Source organism: Nicotiana attenuata, unplaced genomic scaffold (genome assembly GCF_001879085.1).
Source record: "Nicotiana attenuata strain UT unplaced genomic scaffold, NIATTr2, whole genome shotgun sequence".
Taxonomy (NCBI): domain Eukaryota; kingdom Viridiplantae; phylum Streptophyta; class Magnoliopsida; order Solanales; family Solanaceae; genus Nicotiana; species Nicotiana attenuata.
In genome coordinates this window covers 267026-285336 of record NW_017670541.1, presented here as the reverse complement: position 1 = coordinate 285336, position 18311 = coordinate 267026, and the positions used below count along the sequence as shown (strand labels likewise).

Here is an 18311-nt window from a genome sequence, read left to right as displayed (position 1 = left end):
CCATCCCCCATTTTATGAAGGGCCATGGTGAAGTGACTGAATGGAGGAGTTCTCTCGCTTGATGTATCATGGGGGCGTACTTTTGACACTGCTCGCATTTCTGGACGTAGTCTGCTGCTTCTTTTTCATAGTAGGCCAGTAATAGCCTGCACGGATGAGGCATCGAATGAGGGCGCGGTTCCCAGTGTGGGCACCGCAATGACCCTCGTGTACCTCCTCCAATACTTGTCTTGTTTGGTGGGGTCCGAGGCATTTAGCGAGGGGGCCGCCAAACGTTCTTTTGTAGAGGTCTTGATTCATCAAGCTGTATTGGGCAGCTTGCACTCGGAGTTTCTCGGCTTCTTTTTTGTCTTGCAGGAGTGTTCCGTCCTGCAGATAGGATACAAAGCGGTTGCGCCAGTCCCAGGTGAACAAGGAAAATACCTCGACGTGATCTATGGCTGAATAGAGGAGAGTGATCACGTTTCCTTTGTTGATGTTCTTTGTGGCTGCGGCTAACTTGGCTAGGCCATCTGCTTCAATGTCTTGTGCCCTAGGTATCTGCTCGAGTCGGCATTCGTCGAATTCTAGCATCAGTTTGTGGATCTCTGATTGGTACTTCTGTAGTCTTTGTTCTTTAATTTGGAAAGTCCCGGTTACTTTATTTACGACGAGTTAAGAGTCGCAGTGGAGGATTAGTCGCCGGGCTCCGTACTTGAGTGCTAACTTAATACCTGCAACCAGAGCCTCGTACTCGGCCTCGTTGTTAGTCATCTCGGGACATCGTATGGACTGGCGAACTACTTCGCCTGTAGGGACTTCGAGGACGAGTCCCAGTCCTGATCCCGAGGCACTCGAGGCTCCGTCAGTATAGAGGATCCAAATGTCAGTGAGAGTGGAGGCGCGAAGGGCCTCTGGCTCCGCTTCCAGCAGAATTTCCGCACTGAAATCGGCAACAAAGTCGGCGAGTACCTGCGACTTAATGGCAGTTCGCGGGTGATATGTTATGTCATGCTCGCTGAGCTCTATGGCCCACCTGGCGAGTCTGCCTGAGAGCTCGGGTTTATGCAGAATGCCCCTTAGGGGAAATGTTGTTATTACTTTTATGGGGTGACACTGAAAGTACGGTCTAAGCTTTCGTGAAGCTACGACTAGTGCCAGAGCCAGTTTTTCAAGGTGTGGATACCTTGTCTCGGCGTCGATTAAGGTCTTGCTGATATAGTAAATGGGGGATTGCGTACCTTTATTTTCGCGGACTAAGACTGCGCTGACGGCGACTTCGGATACCGCTAGGTATACGAGCAGATTCTCGCCTGGGTCTACCTTGACGAGTAGTGGTGGCGAAGACAGATATGCTTTTAGTTTCCTCAAGGCGGTGATGCACTCTTCGTTCCACTGTAGTCCATTATCCATTTTCAGTACATTGAAGAACTTGTGGCACCTGTCCGAGGATCGTAAAATGAACCTCGATAGGCGGCTATTCGCCCCGTCAGCTTTTGTACATGTTTCTTGTTGTTCAGTACCTCAGGTATCGTGTCTATGGCCTTGATCTGGTCCGGGTTGACCTCGATGCCTCGTTGTGACACAAGGAAACCCAGAAATTTTCCTGAGGCCACGCCGAAGGAGCATTTTTCCGAATTCAGTTTCATCCCGTATTGCTTTAATATCTTGAAGGCCTCTTTCAAATGACCGATATGGTCTTCTTTCTTAGCTGATTTCACCAACATGTCATCGATGTAAACCTCCATTGTCTTGCCGAGCTGTTCTTTGAACATCTTGGTAACTAACCTCTGGTATGTGGCCCCAGCATTCTTGAGTCCGAATGGCATCACCTTATAGCAGTAAGTCCCTTGGTGGGTAATGAAAGTTGTTTTCTCTTGATCCTCCTCGGCCATTAGGATTTGGTTATAGCCGGAGTAGGCGTCCAAGAAACTCAGCAGTTCATGTCCCGCTGTTGCGTCGATCAATTGGTCGATATGGGGCAAGGGAAAGGAATCTTTCGGACACGCCTTGTTCAGATCGGTGAAGTCCACGCACATTCTCCACTTGCCGTTTTTCTTTTTGACCAAGACCACATTAGCGACCCATTAAGGGTATTTCGATTCTATGATGGAGCCGTTAGCCAGTAATTTGTCTACTTCTTCACTGACTGCCTCGTTAATCGCGACATTGAATTTCCTCCTCATCTGCCGCACGGGCGGATAGAGTGGATCGACATTCAGCCTGTGAGTGGCGATGTCTTTTGGAATCCCCGGCATATCTGAGTGTGAAAAGGCAAATAAATCGGCATTGTTAGTCAAAAATTCACGATACTTACCTGGCTCGAAGAGATTGTGGCCGATATAAGCCTTTTTTGTGTCGTCGGCGTCGTCCAAGTGTACCGTGTCGAGATCCTCGATAGTTGCTTTGCTAGCTTCTACAATGTCGGGCTCTATGATGACTTCTGCTGGCGGGTCAGTTTTAGCTCCCGACGTGGCTGATTGCTGTGCTTCCGCGCTAGCCCCTTTTAACTACTTGGTATGTGTGTAATCTTGGGAAATTCGGTAGCACTCCTGGGCGGTACGTGGCTCGCCTCGAATGCCAAAAATTCCCCACGGGGTGGGAAACTTGATTACCTGGTAGAAGCTTGAGGGGATGGCTCGCATGGCGTGTATCCATGGGCGTCCTATGATGGCATTATAAGCGGTTTCCTGGTCCATGACGTGGAATGTAGTTTCCAGCGTGACTCCCCCAGCTAGGACTGGTAGTGTTATTTCTCCAGATGTCCGCTCTACTGCATTGTTAGAACCCGTTAGTGTTATGCAACGTGGTATTATCCTATCCTCGAGCTTCATTCGCATGAGGACTCTTGGGTGGATAATACACGTGCCGCTTCCGTCGTGTACCATAATTCTTTTTACATCTGTATCAGCGATGCGCAATGTTATGACTAAAGCATCGTAATGAGGGAAAGACAAACCGTCGGCATCTGACTTTTCGAAGATGATACTGTCTTCGAAGCCGTCATACCGTTCGTGAGTGATTGTTCGCTTCAGCTTATGCGTGGTGGCAAGCTTTACGTGGTTGATCACTAAGTCATCGCCACCGCCGATAATCATTTGTATGGTACGCGCCGATGACGGTGGTTTGGGTGGTCCTTGAGATGGGTCGCGTCCTCTGGCGAAGTTGGCCTTCCCTTTGTCGCTGAGCAGTTCTTTCAGGTAATCCTTGGTTCAGCATTCTGACCACCTCCTGTCGTAATCCTATGCAATCCTCGGTCTTGTGTCCTCTTTCCTGATGGAATTCGCAGAGGACATTTGACCTCCTCGCATTTGGGTCTGATTTCATCTTTTGTGGCCATTGTACCTTCGTGCCCAGCTTCTCCAGTGCATACACTATTTCTGAAGGGGAGACACAAAAGTTATGAGCAGATAATAACGGAGGCATACCTTTTTCGTTTCGAAGGGGCGCAATATGTCGCGGCACGGCATCTGCGTGCCTCGGGGGAGGCGGATTATGGGTTCTGACATAGGGCTGATGCCTTTCTCTGTTGAAGCGCGGGAGCTGATCCCTTCTTCCGTCGTTACGTCGATCCCTCCTTACCTCGGATTGTAGCGACGTCAGTCGCTGGGTCAGACCGTTAAGATAATCTTCATCTGCTCTTACTTTGGCGCAATAGGCATTATGGATTTCCTCCCATGTTGTGGGAGGGTACTTCATGAGTCTGTTGTGTAACTTCTTGGTCGCCTTCGACCCGCTTCTGCTTAATCTGTTCTGGAAAGCTGCGACCGCCATTCCTTCCGACACATTTGGCAGTCCCATTCTTACCCTGTTGAACCGGGCTAGGAAGTCTCGAAGCCCCTCGCCCGCCGTTTGTCTGATGGCGAAGATATCGTTGACCCTAGCTTCTTCCTTCTTTGCTCCTACATGTGCAGTAGCGAACTTATCCGCCATTTCCTCGAACGTTGAAATCGACCGTGCTGGTAGCTGAGAATACCAGGTTAGCGCTCCACCTGTCAAAGTCTCACCGAAATTTTTCAACAGCACAAATGGCACTTGCTCTTTCGACAAGTCGTTACCTTTTACCGCTGTGACGTAATGGATCAGGTGATCATCTGGATCCGAGGTTCCGTCATATATTCTCAAGTAGGGCGGCATTTTAAAGGTTTTTGGGATGGGATGGGGAGCAACTTCTTCACTGTAAGGCTGCTCGACAAACCTTCCCACATCGCGCTTTGGCAGCAGCTTAGGGGCGTCGGGTATTTCGTCAACCCTCTCCTGGTGTTCCTTCATTTGGTCACGAAGCATCTTGTTCTCGTTTTCCATTTCTTCCACTTTCTTTAGGATGGCTGCGAGTGTACCATCACTTCTATCTGTGGTAATGCGATTGTTGATTGTTTGTACAGTGCTTGGCTCGCCGGTGACAGCAGCGACTTCCAATGTTGGCGAATCTCCGGTATTTCCTAGAGAGGGTTTTTCGAGCATGGTGTTTAGAGCGCTTGTCAACCATTCTTCTAACAGCTTTTTGACTGCTGATAGTGTTTCTCTCACCGTAGATGTCGAAGTTCCTCTTTCGCGCAAGATCGTCAGATCCTCGAGTATAGAGGGTGAGATCTCCCCCTCCGATATACCTCTTGGTGTTATATTCTCGTTGTCTTCTCTACCAGCTTCGTTGAGGGAGTCTAAGAGGTTGTTTGAGACATTCACTATCGCTTTCGACCTTGCTTCTTTCTCTACCATCGCTGATTTCTATGGAGTGCGAAGGACAGAGATCGTTTTGTTTGATATCCCAAGTGAGAACTATGATTTCGACTACAGAAATTCCCACAGACGGCGCCAAATTGTTTGACTCAAAAGATGTTAAAATCCTTTTAAGCAAATCAATCACAGAAGTGAAAGGGTAAATCGTAGTCGGAGATAATAATCCCCAGGATCGTTTCACTAATTGGAATAATAACAACAATATATGGATAATAGAGAGGGAGAGATAGAGAGATAAATATTAGAGAGAGAGAATCAGTTCTTTTGTTACAAGCTCCCTATCTATTACAATGTTCGGACCCCCTTTATATAATAGAGGGATTCGAGCTAAATCCTAGGAGTGATAACGTCGGTGTACTTTATAATGGAACTAATAACATGTCGAGGTTGTCCCCTACCTCACCCCGGGGTCGTTCCCTTGTGTCGAGTCGTAGACATTCGACGGTTAGTCACGCAGGCGGTGGGACGTGGTTAGTCAAATTCGACCCCATACAGATCTATACTCTAGCCATCTTTTATGTTTCTTAATCATCACCATTTAAACAGTAAAACTGTCTAGAGATTTTTGCTAAGTTCTATAAAAGTATGTATATTATTGCATTCTACTTTTACTAATGACTTTTACATGAGATTTAAAAAATTATCAAAAATTAATCGAACCGTACCGATATCAAAGAGAAACCGGCATGATTGGTACGATTTCGAAAAGTCTAACTTTGGTTAATACATAATAGAATAGCAAGACAAAGTATTCTAGCGATTATGAGTAGCAAACTACGATGTATTGAATATTTTTCTTTTCGTATGATTTAGACTTATCTTTTGAATATTTAGTCTTCTATAGACTTTATTCTTGAGTCCCAGCTCGATTAATATCTTTCTACTCGTGTGATTTATTTTTTTGTCTTTGCTTAGTTTCTTTTACGCTGTTGTAGAGTAGTTGATGGATCTATACTCTAGCCATCTTCATGTTTCTTAATCATCACCATTTAAACAGTAAAACTGTCTAGAGATTTTTGCTAAGTTCTATAAAAGCATGTATATTATTACATTCTACTTTTACTAATGACTTTTACATGAGATTTAAAAAATATCGAAATTTAACCGAACCGTACCGATATCAAAGAGAAACCGGCATGATTGGTACGATTTCAAAAAGTCTAATTTTGGTTATACATAATAGAATAGCAAGACACAAAGTATTCTAGCGATTATGAGTAGCAAACTACGATATATTGAATATGTTTCTTTTCGTATGATTTAAACCTATCTTTTTGAACATTTAATCTTCTATAGACTTTATTCTTGAGTCCCAACTTGGTTAATATCTTACTACTCGTGTGATTTATCTTTTTGTCTTTGCTTAGTTTCTTTTACACTGTAGTAGAGTAGTTGATGGATCTATACTCTAACCATCTTTCATGTTTCTTAATCATCCCCATTAAAACAATAAAATTGTCTAGAAATTTTTGCGAAATTCTTTAAAAGTATTTATATTATGCAGTCTACTTTTACTAATGACTTTTACATGATATTTAAAAAATATCAAAAATTAACCGAACCGTACCGATATCAAAGAGAAACCGGCATGATTGGCACGATTTCGAAAAGTCTAATTTTGGTTATACATAATAGAATAACCGAAAAAATGGTATGGTACAAATTTTATAAAATAACCGACCGCGCCGAACCATTGACACCCCTAAATACATATAAAAAGAGATTGCACTCTCCATTAACATTGGGTCATTGTCCAAAAGACTTACTATAATAGGCTTAGATTTTTCTAGTAAATACAGTTCCTAAAATGTCTCCCAAATGCATCATTTGCAAACACTAAAGGAACTGCCAAAACTTCAAGCCCGGCAAAAAGCTGCATTTTAGCTCCGTCCTTAGCGAGCCATCTCACCGCTCATCTGTGAAGATTAAAAAAATCACGTGGCTATTTTAGGAAACAAACATTCTATTCCAGGGAACAAGTCATGGGTAGGATTACCACTTACCATATTGATCATCAACCACTAATGCTTCTTACTCGGCTACTTTGGGTCAGCCCATCTAATCAATAGTTCAATAACACAACTCACCCACAACATTCATTCACTCAATTCTCCTAGTTTTCTTAACCCTAGTCCTCCATCGTATCCATATTCTTCAATTCAATCCATAATAGTTGCTATCCACAGTTTAAATAATCTCTCAACCTGCCAATTTTAGCATTAGGAATTACCTTTCCATGTAAAGGAACTCATGTTGCATTGTTCCCCAAAATGAAAAGCTAGAGACTGTCCAACAATCTCATGATTAAATTCATGTTCTTAATATTATTATGTGAAATGACCCCAAACGCCACCACATAAAGAAACCATCCAGTTAGAGCACAGAAAAACTTCTCAATCCTAACATCAAAACTTAGAGAGAATCATGAGTTTTATGTATAGTTCTGGTCGTACATGTTCTTCGTGCCAAAAGAAAATTGAAATCAAGAAGCCTCAATTGAAAGGGACCAATAAGATATGTAAAACTTGGTCACAGAGACTTCAAAGATGGCTCCAAGGTTGACAGGTCTAAATGAAGTCAAACCAATGTATCTCAAACCACAAAATGCTTGTCTAAGAATGTCGTCATAGATAGCAGGGAATAAACTAGGGGAACAACAACAACAACATACCCAGTGTAATCCCACAAGTGAGTCTGCGGAGGGTAAATGTAGGCAGACCTTACCCCTGCCTTCAAGAAGGCGGAGAGGCCGTTTCCGGAATAAACTAGGGGAAGTCCTTCGAAATTTCACCAACTTATGAACTCAGAAGAGAGTTGGCTCACAGCCAACTAAACCAACTAAAATAGTGGAACCTCCTAGCTAAGCTAAGCGTGCCAGAAGAGGACAAACAATGAATGTTGTTGAGCTCGTTTCCCCTCATACTTGAGCTCCGGAAATTCTTGTGGTGCATAGAACTAACAAGAGCTGATACAACACAATACAGTAGGCATCGAATTTGCTGATAATAAAGCAAATTTAAGATTTTTATCATAAGGGAAAACACTTGAATTAACCTCATGACCAAATGACAGGAAAAATTGGTCATTGTCCACAGGCTTAGAACAAAGCAAAACCAAATATTTGCAGAATAACTTGAAATTGCTGCTCTTTTCCAGTCACTGAGTGCTTCAAAGGGGAATATTTAGTGATTAAGCTCTAATTTTTAATCTTTTATCCTGCAAAGGAAGTAAACAAATAACAAAATCCTTCGTGAGAAACATCGTCTCTGAGCACACAGCTAGTCAACTCAATAGAAAGCAAGCAATTACATTACCAGCCGTATTAATCTAGACATCAAAATTATTAACATCAATATCATGCAGCAAGAAATGATATTTTATGTATATGTAAACCGCACCTACTTTATTTTACTTCAATAAAATAAGCTCCAAATCCAGATAATTGCTCTGTAGTCAAAAAAGATTTTTGGACTTCCATTCTGTTTTTCTGTTGCATCAAGACTAGCTCAAACAGAGCTTCTCTCACATTCATTCGGCATCCATTCACCTCTCAAAACTTGATACCTTGAGAATCCCAAAAAATTTAAGTTGCTCAATATCTCCAACTATATTATTGATGAAAGAGATCTCTTCGTAAAAATGATAAAATGAACGAACAATCAGTCTCTCATTCTCTCTGGGCAATGATGGAATTGTTCAGCCGTCTAGAGCAGCGACACAGCCACTTATTCAGACTTCTCTCCGTAGGACTCAGTCTTACGGATCAAGCTGCAGCTCAGCTAGCAGATTATGATGATGATTACGAGTATTACAAAGAGTATAATCAAAATCGGAACTATGTAATGGAGAAATCTGATAGAAACAGTTCCACAAAAGGGAGTGCAGTGGGTGATCATGGGTGATTCTATTGTACAGAGACACGTTTTTGCCCAGTGGCTCTCGAAGCTTCTGGATGTCCCTCATATTTCCATGGGCTCCACCCATGTTCTTCTCTCTATAAGCAGATCGCAGATGCTGTCGATCAGGGAAAACTTGTCCCAAAAGAGGTTAAATTTGGTATATTGTCAAAGAGGCTAGAAGCAGGATATTGCAGGGTTGGAAGTGGATTATTCTTGGATGGGATTCCTCAAAGGTTCAGGCTGACTGCTGGAATTAATATGAGTCTTAAGCCAGAGGGTGGTCTATTTTAGGCCTTCAAGTACCTTGGATGATGTCTCGAGAAAGAAGCTGCAGGTGCACACAGAGCCGATCAAACCTCTAGAAGAATACTACAGGAAACAAAGAAAGCTCCTTCATTTTTAAGTGCCTGGAGGACCTTTGGCTGCTTTGCATCTTCAGCACAGGAATGCAGTTTGTTCAACACAGTTGAGTGCATGATACTGATTTGACTTTCTTCTGATCTTCATCTTTTTGCAAGCATAGTAGGTATAGGAAATATGAGTGGGACAAACTCAAGTTTTGAGCAGGAATACACAATATATTTTTTTTTCATTTTTGTTTGAATGGGTTCAACCTAGTTCCATCTGGCAGAATAGAGAAAAACCATAAGATCTAAGGCATTAAACAAGCTTAAAATGTACTCTCTATATGTAGATTTCTCAAGATGCTAATTTTTTGGTGAAAAGAATTCCTGGAGTCCCAATTAACTGATAGAGCTTGATATACTAAGTTACTAACCAACCTGCCAACAGGACAAAATGTCTAGAATAACAGTTCTATCAAGCGCCTTCCTTAGAAAAACAGAAAGCGCTGTTGCACCCAAGTCTTCCCTATAAATACTCGGGTCATGTTTGATTATCACAACATATAGAATTTTCAACCAAATTATTTTGTTTTGATTGATCTATGCAAATAAGGTGGCTTCTTAAATTTAACTGACTAGCATAAATGTCAAATAGAAGAGCGTTTTAGACAAAAATTTATTATAAAGTGTAACAGCTAGTTAGAAGAGTTGATCGACGGAGTTAAACTGATAGAAACTTAAAATGCTGGTAGAAAGAGCATTTAAACATTAAAAAACGCTAGTCTGAAACATTTAACTTATCAACGTCCTGTCTCACCCGCACGGACAAACACTGAGAATTCTGACACTTAGTAAAGTGAAAAGGCCGGCAGTGTTAAGCATTTTAAGGTGGCAACAAAGAGCCAGAGATTTTCAGCTCCTTAAAATTTCTCTCTTAACAAGCACACTTAACCACTCCAAAAATCCACCTGCCCTACGTGGCTGTTGCCATCCTGATGGATTCATCCACTGCCACTCTTCTCCTCACAGATATTCAATTCTCCCAACAAATTCAACAAATACCTACAATGACTTCTTCAACTACCTCCATGAATTCACCATTCTCTCCAAGCCAAACAAGCCCGGCTCAAAACCCTCAAAATCCACTGACAACACCAATAACCTTTTAGCAGCTTTTTTCTTCAACCCACAATAGTTCAGGAAAGGTTGAAAACAAGAAAAAATTTCACTTTGGTTGACACAAAATTAAAAAGTTGTATGATCTAGAGCAAAAATTAGCCAATTTTGGAGAAAGATAATAGCAAAAATCTCAAATTTTACCCGAGTATAAAAATCTTCCTTATCTGTAGATTATGACTCCATAGAGTTTCAGGAAAAGTTGAAACCATAGAAGATTTTCCATGTTTGTTGACACAAAATAAAAAATTGTATGATCTAGAGCAAAAATTAAATTTTAGAGAAAGATAATAGCAAAATCTTCAAAAATCCTAAATTCTTCCAAAGTACAAAAAATTTCCTTATCTGTAAATCTTGACTCCATAGAAAGCTTCAAAACACTATATTTGCGTTTTTCAAAAGAAAAGATCTTGGCCGAATCTCTGCAGTATTTGCATCTCTATGACTGAGTTTTTGAAGTTGGAACTTTCCTGTTTATTTTGCCTCCTCAGGGAAGTTAAGACGCCAAAAGATTTTCATTGTCCTATGTTTAAGAGATGTCAACGGTCAACACTCACACATTGTAGGCCCTTTCTTTTTTGGGGGATCAAGGCTGATCCAAATATCAAATTTTGGAGCCCCAAATATTAATGCTTTAGCAGCTCTCATTCTAAAAAAAATTGTTTCCTTGAAGAGCTCTGTATTACTTCACATCTATAACTCCGTCAAACAGCCTTCCAACTCACCGTTATAAGTTTATTATATTGAAATACTGCATGAAATGTTGTTGCTTTTACTTTGTAGTACTAGTGTAATTTTTAGAAAAGACACTATTTGCATTTTAAAAAATCCATTAAGAAGTTAACAATCCTAAAACAGAACAGGTAAAGTTCTACTATTATTTTTCCACATCTTTCATTCTTTTTCTTGATCCCCCTTACCTAACAAGTTATTTCTACTACTTCCATCTTGTGCCTAAGCTCGTAGATTAGCGTATACCATCCAATTTATCCTTTTACCCACTTTAATAGGAGTACAAAATTAATTCAATCTTAAGATGGGATTCGACAAACTTGTTCGATCCTTTTTCCCTATGATACGACAATGGAACATGTCTTGATGGTATATGCCAGCCACCTCTATTAATAGCCCTAACTTCCAGATTGAGCACTCAATGAAAGGATGGAACTTCCCCCACGTTTGATAACCAACATTTTCCCTTCACCAGCAGATATTAGTTAAGTTACTTTGATCCGTGGTGTCGTCTAGATAAGTAAAAGTATCTCTCAACCTCTTTAATTGAGTACATTGACCAGCTTACTAGCTGCTAGACAACGTGCAACTACTACACCTAAGTCTCAAACAAAGTTGGGGTCTGTGATATAAATCCTCACTTTTTTTTCTCATGCAGTCATGCTTAATCTATGGCTTTGTGTAATATATATATGATAAGGCTAATGTAGTATCTCGGAAACTAGGATTTGATGGTATCTGTAGAGCGGATCCCATGAGCTTCTCGGGAGGAAGTTGTTTGAAGATGATGTGATGTAAGTGAACGCCTACTAAAAAGACGTCGTAGAGTTCCGTTCTTCGTTCCATCATTGATCAATCTATCACTCCTTCACAGGCCGCTCCATCATTGTCTGATTTTTGGTTGTCTGATCACGCTCGAAATTATGTATCTACTTATCATATTTTTACCCCTGCTCGGCAGTTTTATAGCAGGTTGTTTCGGACGTTTTCAAGGAAAAGAAGGAACCGCTATAATAACCACTACATGTGTTTCATTCTCTTCGATCTTCTCTGCGATTGCTTTTTATGAAGTCGCACTGGGAGCTAGTGTTTGGTATCTAAGAATTGTTCCATGCATCTCATCAAATCTTTTAGTTCTCATAAATGTTTCAAAGAATCAAATTGTTGAAATATGTTTCAGAGTTTTGGCTTATGCCATTTAAATGGTCTTTGAATGCAGTTCGCGGATGTTGAGTACAAGGTGAAAATTAGCCAAGCTTCCTCCAACAATCCTGTCAAGGCAGTTGTATCAAAGGTAGCTTCCCAGTCTGAACATGACAATTACAAAAAGATACTCAAGGGTACAATAAGGGTGAAATTCTTGCCTTAATGGGGCCTTCTGGCAGTGGAAAACATATATATGTATGTATATATATATATATATATATAAGATCGCAAATAAAGTATTGCATTGCATCCATCATCAAGTGAATGATGCAGAGTGTGAATTAGAGCCTTTGGCCAAGCTTTTGGGAGGCCAAAACTACTTTTTCTCTCCAAAAAAGTAATTATTTAGAAATTTGAGTTGTTTGGCCAAGACAGAGAAGTGCTTAAATTAATTTATCCAAGACAAAATTATCATCACTATAAATTTATATTTTTCAAATTATTCCTCACTAATTTAAGCCTTTTCTTTTTCTTCTTTGTTTCTAGTTTCTACCCTTCTTTAAATTAGAGATATTAGATACATGGATTGTAGCAAATACTTTTTTGACTTTTCTTGTTTTTTATTTTTTTCTTTGTGTAATGTCATGAAACTTCTCAAGTTTTTTGACTGATCTTGTTTTATATTTCTCTTAAGTAATAGATCTCCTCGAATTCTCCTAGTAACTTTACTAGATCAACTCCTCAAATTCTTTTTGCAAAATAAGAAATCCTATCTATTACTATAAATAGACCTCTTCTCCCTTTTTTTTGCAGTTTCTTCTTTTGCGTCTCCTATTCCTCTTTGAAACAACAAAACTAATAACAAATTCAAGTACTTTCTTCATAAGGTATGATTTATTTTTTTCTTTTTGTAGTATACCAATTTATTATACACAATATCTAGTATGTACTTTTATCTATTCTTTATTTATTAACATGAGTGCATGTACCAATGATACATCAAATATTTTGTGAAAGTGACTACTGATTTATTATTTTAGACTTTGATGTGTAATAACACTTATTTTTAATAATATGAGTGATTACCAATTGAAAGCTTTTCCTTTGATGCTCCTTTATTTATCTTTCTCCTTTTTTGACATGACAGATTTTTAGTTCTCTTATTTGTTTAGTATTATTAATCAAATGTTCTTAATGCATATTGAAAAGAAAATGAGCAAGAAAGTGACACTGGATAACAACTCTGAGAAGGCTAAATGGGATGTAGAAATGACAGAACCATTTTAATATATGTGTGGAAGAAATTTAAGCCGAAAATCGTCCTGAGACTCGCTTCAGCAGATTAGGATGGTCTAATCTGATGCAAGTTCAATGAAAAACTCAGAAGAAACTATGGTAACGTTAAGTTGAAGATTATCATCATGTAATCAATAAGTAATTATACTAGGTAATATTATTAATTTGGTATAACTTTATATATTATATTGATTTAAATCTTTAAAATGTATGTTTACTTTATGTTATATTTCAATTAAATAAAATAAAAAATAATAATAATCTCTTACAACAAATATTTAAATTTATTTTTCTCTTTAAAATAATTATAAAAGCTTGGTACTATCCATTTTGGTGATTTGACACTCAAAAGCACTTTCTAGAAAGATGGTCAAACGCAATTTGTTTACTAAATGTTGCAAAAAGTACTTCTCAAATGAATTGGTCAAACACAAACTGTTTTTTTTTTTCAAAAATACTTTTAGAAAAAGCACTTCTAAAGAAAAGTACTTTTCCAAATAAGTAGTTTTTGGCAGCTTGGCCAAACAAGCTCTTACACAAAAAGCAAAAAACTCAAATTCATTACTGCAAAGAGAGGAATTGAGGAAGTCTAATAGGCTGTCTAGCTCAATTACATCAAGCTCTTACATCAAAAAGCCAATAGGGAAATGCATTTGTATGTATGTACACTCTCATACTTCCTTTCAAACAAGTTAACAAATGTTTCTGTTTTTTCTTTAATAAGGACAAGTTAACAGATACATTTACCCCAATTCAAGCTACCAAAAAAAAAAATCAACCTTACTAAAGAAATGAGCTTTAAATCAAGATGACTTTTGGTTTTTCACTGGCCTTTGGGTACATTGGGACTGGCTCAAATTTAAAGCTTGCTCTAGCTGTGAAGTTATTTTAGAGCTGTACAAGACAGCTCCGTACAATTGAGAATCTAACCACCCATGCAAACACAATATCTTGGGTGTCCTAGAAATTCGCATTTGCACAAAGTATACATGTGCATACAGAGACATGTATTTGCATATAAAATCTGCTAACGCATGAGACCTCAAGTAAAAATGGAAAAAGGAAATGAAAGCTCCATCCTAGTGTCCCAATTACACCTTGAAAGAATGATGTACAAATGAACCCTCTTTTTTGGTTAAAAGGAGCAAATGTCTAGAATAACTTCTAGCAAGCATCTTCTACAGAAACCGACAAAGCATTGTGTGCATTAGGATATATATCTAATTTCTCCTTTACAACAATTTTAAGTAATAATAATCATCCCTATCTTTAAGGTAGGATCAGTTACTGTTGTTTCATCTTTTTTCTAACCTATCATAAGACAATGAAACAACGTCTGAATGGAATATTCTAGCCAAAATACTTTATTAACTAGCCCAATCTTCCACAACGCACTATATGAAAGGGGTCTTCCCCCAAAATTGACAACTACATTTTCCCTTTACCAACACATGAGCTAAGGGTGTTATGATCCATTGGAATACCCCACTAGATTCTGTCATGGACCTGACTATTAAAAAAAAAACAATTATGCCTCAATCCCAAGCTACTTGGGTTGGTCGAATGAAATTTTTTGAGCTAAATCAGCATTTTCCGTTAACAACATTAAATTAGCTGATCGAAAATACAAATATGTTCAGCATCATATGAGTTCCTTTTTTTGTTGATAAAGAGCATCATATGATTAGATAGATACCCGAAGATGTTATTTAGATTTCTCACTTTGACAAGTTAATGGACATTTCTAACCTTATTCAGTAGCAAGGACAAAGGCTGAATAAGGAGATTACCACAAGCTCATCTTGTGGAACTTTGCTGAAAAACATTTCTATTAACCTGCTTACAGGCTCAACCTACCTTAAAATCCAAACTTTCAAAGCAAGTGTTGAGACCCAATAAAAATCAGGAATGGCTGACTTGGGTTAATCAAAGTGTGCAACGAGCAAAGTAGGAATCCACAACGGCAAATGATTAGAATTATACCCATACCTATACGAGCAAGAAGTCACGCTTTCAATATGGAGAAAGTGCAATGAAATATGAGAGTTGGATTCAGACAAGCATATTGTGAAGAAGACCAACAAGGATATAAAGAGCGAAAATGTAGAGCAAACAAAGGATGATAATTAGGTATTTAATCAATGGGAACTCTGCAACTTCCTTAGTTTTTAGGTGTTTGAATCTATGGGCATGAGGATGAGGCCTTAACCCTAATGTCAAAATAGGAAGAGACTATAAGGGGAGAAGGGGAGGGGAGGACAACAAAACCATCCCTGTTGCTAAAAATATGATCACAGAGGGAAGAATATATTGGAATTGAAGAGATTGACATGTTCAATAAATTGCGATGGGAGAAAGGTGAATTTACAGAATAAGAACGGAAAGAAGTAAAGTATAGTACAGAAAATATTCTGCAATATAGAGGCAAAATTGGGGTAAAAGATGTGACAAAAATCTGTGAGAGGCCACGCTGTGGAGTAGATAGGGAGGAAGGAGTGGATAAGGTAAAGATAAGAGAACTTGGAGACTGAGTAGAGTGCTTTAACACAAGCAGCATTTGTTAAAAGAAGGGATTTTCAGTATAATTTGGATTAAATGGATGTAACAAGTGTAGAAAAATAGGGGATATACACACGGGTGAAAACAGTTTTTCTGAGGTGTACTCTATAATGTATGGTTAGTTAGAGTAAGATTTTGCACTTTACATGTCTGATGTACTCTCTTGTTGTATACTATCGTTGTAAGGTGCATTAGACTAATAGTATTTTGACTTACCAAATCAAGGAAGAAAAAACTGATCAGCAATCTCATAGTTGATTACTTCCTGAACAGGTTAGTGGAAGTTGTGCAAGAAGCTACACAACAAAATTTTCACAACGTAGTAACATACTACTATCATCTAAAGTAGGCCAGTTCACTTGCTCAATAAGAACTAATTTCAAACTGCAAGCAAATTCAAATTACCTTCATCAGCCCCTAAGCTTCTCACCTGAAATATTGTCGGTCTCCTCACCATCCTCATCTCCATTGTCCTCATCGTCATCATTGTCCCTTATCTTAGCGATTTCCTCCTGTGCCCTCTCAACAATCTGTTTCTTCTGCAACTCCAACTCCCTCTGGAAATCCCTTCTCATCTTCTCCAACTCCATCATCTGTTTCCTCTTACTATTCTCAATCTTCTCATATATCAGCCCAAACCTTTGAATTGAATCAGCTAGCAGCTTAGCTGATTCATTATCACCCTCCCATCCTCCCGAACCCTGCTCCTCCTCCTCCTCTTCTTCATCATTATCCGCATCCGATCCTGCTGGACTATCCCTCATCTCATCCAACACATTCGACCTATCCAAGTACATTCGTGGGTCCATAAACACATATTCTCCCGAATCGAGACCACATCCCAATCCACAATGCCCTTTCATCCTCAAATTCATCAACATATCCATTTTCTTGAAAAATGGCCACTTGCTATGAAACCCACCCCCAGTTTTCTCCATTTTGGTTATCTCCTTCTTGTACTTCTTCTTTAACACATCTAATTGATTCCTACACTCAATTTCACTCTTTTCTACCCCAATCATTTCTGTTACCTTCTCTGCAACTTCAGCCCAATCTTCGGCCCGTAAGCTCCTCCGGCCCAACTCCAAGTACCTCTCACCCCACACTTCCAATAACACAAAACTCTCCTCTTCACTCCACATCCCCCCCTTTGAACTATGAGAACTCCCGGAACGAGGGGCAAACTCGTAATTTGAAACTAAAGTTTCCAACTTCCTCCTCTTTTGAAAACTATGATACCCATTTTCTCCACTGCTAAATTCTTGCTCTGCTTCTTCTTCATCAGATTCATCATCATCGTCATATTGAAATTCATTGTTATTATACCCATAATAATGGGTATTTCTTGAATAAGAACTAGGGTTTCGAATAGAGCGCCTTGATCGAAGAGAAGAACTGTAAATGGAGTTGGGTCTTGAAGGGTACCGAGTTTCATCATCAGAATCATCCATATTTAATAGGAGTATCGATATCAATATACAGGTGAAATTCAACTCCAATTGCAGTGAGAAAGGCAAGCAAATGGTGGGTTTTCAAAAAGACCCTTAGCGTTAGGGGTCTTAGGGTTTCTAATGAAAAATGAAGGGAATCGAGGGGTTTCAGATTCGGATTTTGGTCGGGTTAAAAACGAATATGAGTGCATTTTGGTGTCAAGAAGAAGGGGTATGATAAGACAAATGTCCCTGGGGTTCTCTTTAGCTTCGACTGATGGTACCAGTGGGCGAGAAAAATATCTTCATCTTTTTTTTTTTTTTACAGAATAAGAAATATTTATATTTATGCTTAAAGATGTCAGAGATATTACAAAATATAGAAATAAGTATATATACCAACTTGGTACATATAGTATCCGAAATTGTTCTCACAATACTTTGTGTAAGCCCCGCGAAATTACACCTAGAACCCTAGGTTTTGTGGTGCCGAGGTAAGCTAATATGTTTGAGGATTGAGCGAGCTGCGGTACGGACTTTTGGGGTTGTTCAGTGCATCGAGGAGTTAAAGGAAAAAGTTTGCAGAACATGGCACTTCTGTGGTCCATTTGCGGGCCGCATTGCCAATTTTGAGGACTATTATGCAGCCCATTATGCGATCGCGGAACCGTTTTGCGGGCAGCATATCCCATCGCAGATCCCGCATGAGAAATTTCGGAAGGAGGTTCTGTGGTCCATTATGCGACCGCAGACCTGTCCCAGAGTGAAGCAGAAACGCCCAGTTCTGGAGGGCCATTATGCGGTCCATTTTGCCGACCGCAGAAGTGTTATGCGATCGCAAATTTGCATCAGGGCTTCATTTTTTTAATTTTATAACCCGACCCCCATTTCCTTTTATCTAGCCTGAGGATTCATTTTTGGGGGATTACCTGACATTTTAGAGAGAGGAGAGAGCTATTATAGAGAGATGAAAGGGAGGACTGAGGATTTCACTACTCTACTTTGAATCA

The 18311-nt window shown here is 39.4% G+C and overlaps 1 protein-coding gene across 5 annotated transcripts; it reads right to left on the bottom strand.

Moving 5' to 3' along the window:
- Positions 1-7287: 7287 nt before the first annotated feature.
- LOC109240736 (trihelix transcription factor ASIL2) lies at positions 7288-17602 on the bottom strand. Of its 5 annotated transcripts, none has more exons than XR_002070120.1 (3): positions 16302-17602; positions 8118-8283; positions 7288-7935 (listed from the first exon to the last, which is right to left on the bottom strand). XR_002070120.1 is itself a non-coding variant. In XM_019407406.1 (2 exons), exons 1-2 carry the CDS (start codon positions 17320-17322, stop codon positions 7931-7933), a joined length of 1026 nt encoding a protein of 341 aa, XP_019262951.1. In that variant the 5' UTR covers positions 17323-17601; the 3' UTR covers positions 7288-7930. The 5 variants fall into 5 exon arrangements, 3 of the variants coding, with proteins under 3 accessions (XP_019262951.1, XP_019262950.1, XP_019262949.1); XR_002070121.1 differs by having other exon boundaries at positions 8122-8283; XM_019407406.1 differs by lacking the exon at positions 8118-8283 and having other exon boundaries at positions 16302-17601.
- Positions 17603-18311: the final 709 nt, after the last annotated feature.

Excerpts from the sequence above, each read along its gene's own strand:
- LOC109240736 (XM_019407404.1), bottom strand. The coding sequence starts at position 17,322 with ATGGATGATTCTGATGATGAAACTCGGTACCCTTCAAGACCCAACTCC. Across the intron at positions 9,243-16,301 it reads GGAGACCGACAATATTTCAG|ATGGAACTAGGTTGAACCCA; the intron begins GTGAGAAGCTTA and ends CTATTCTGCCAG.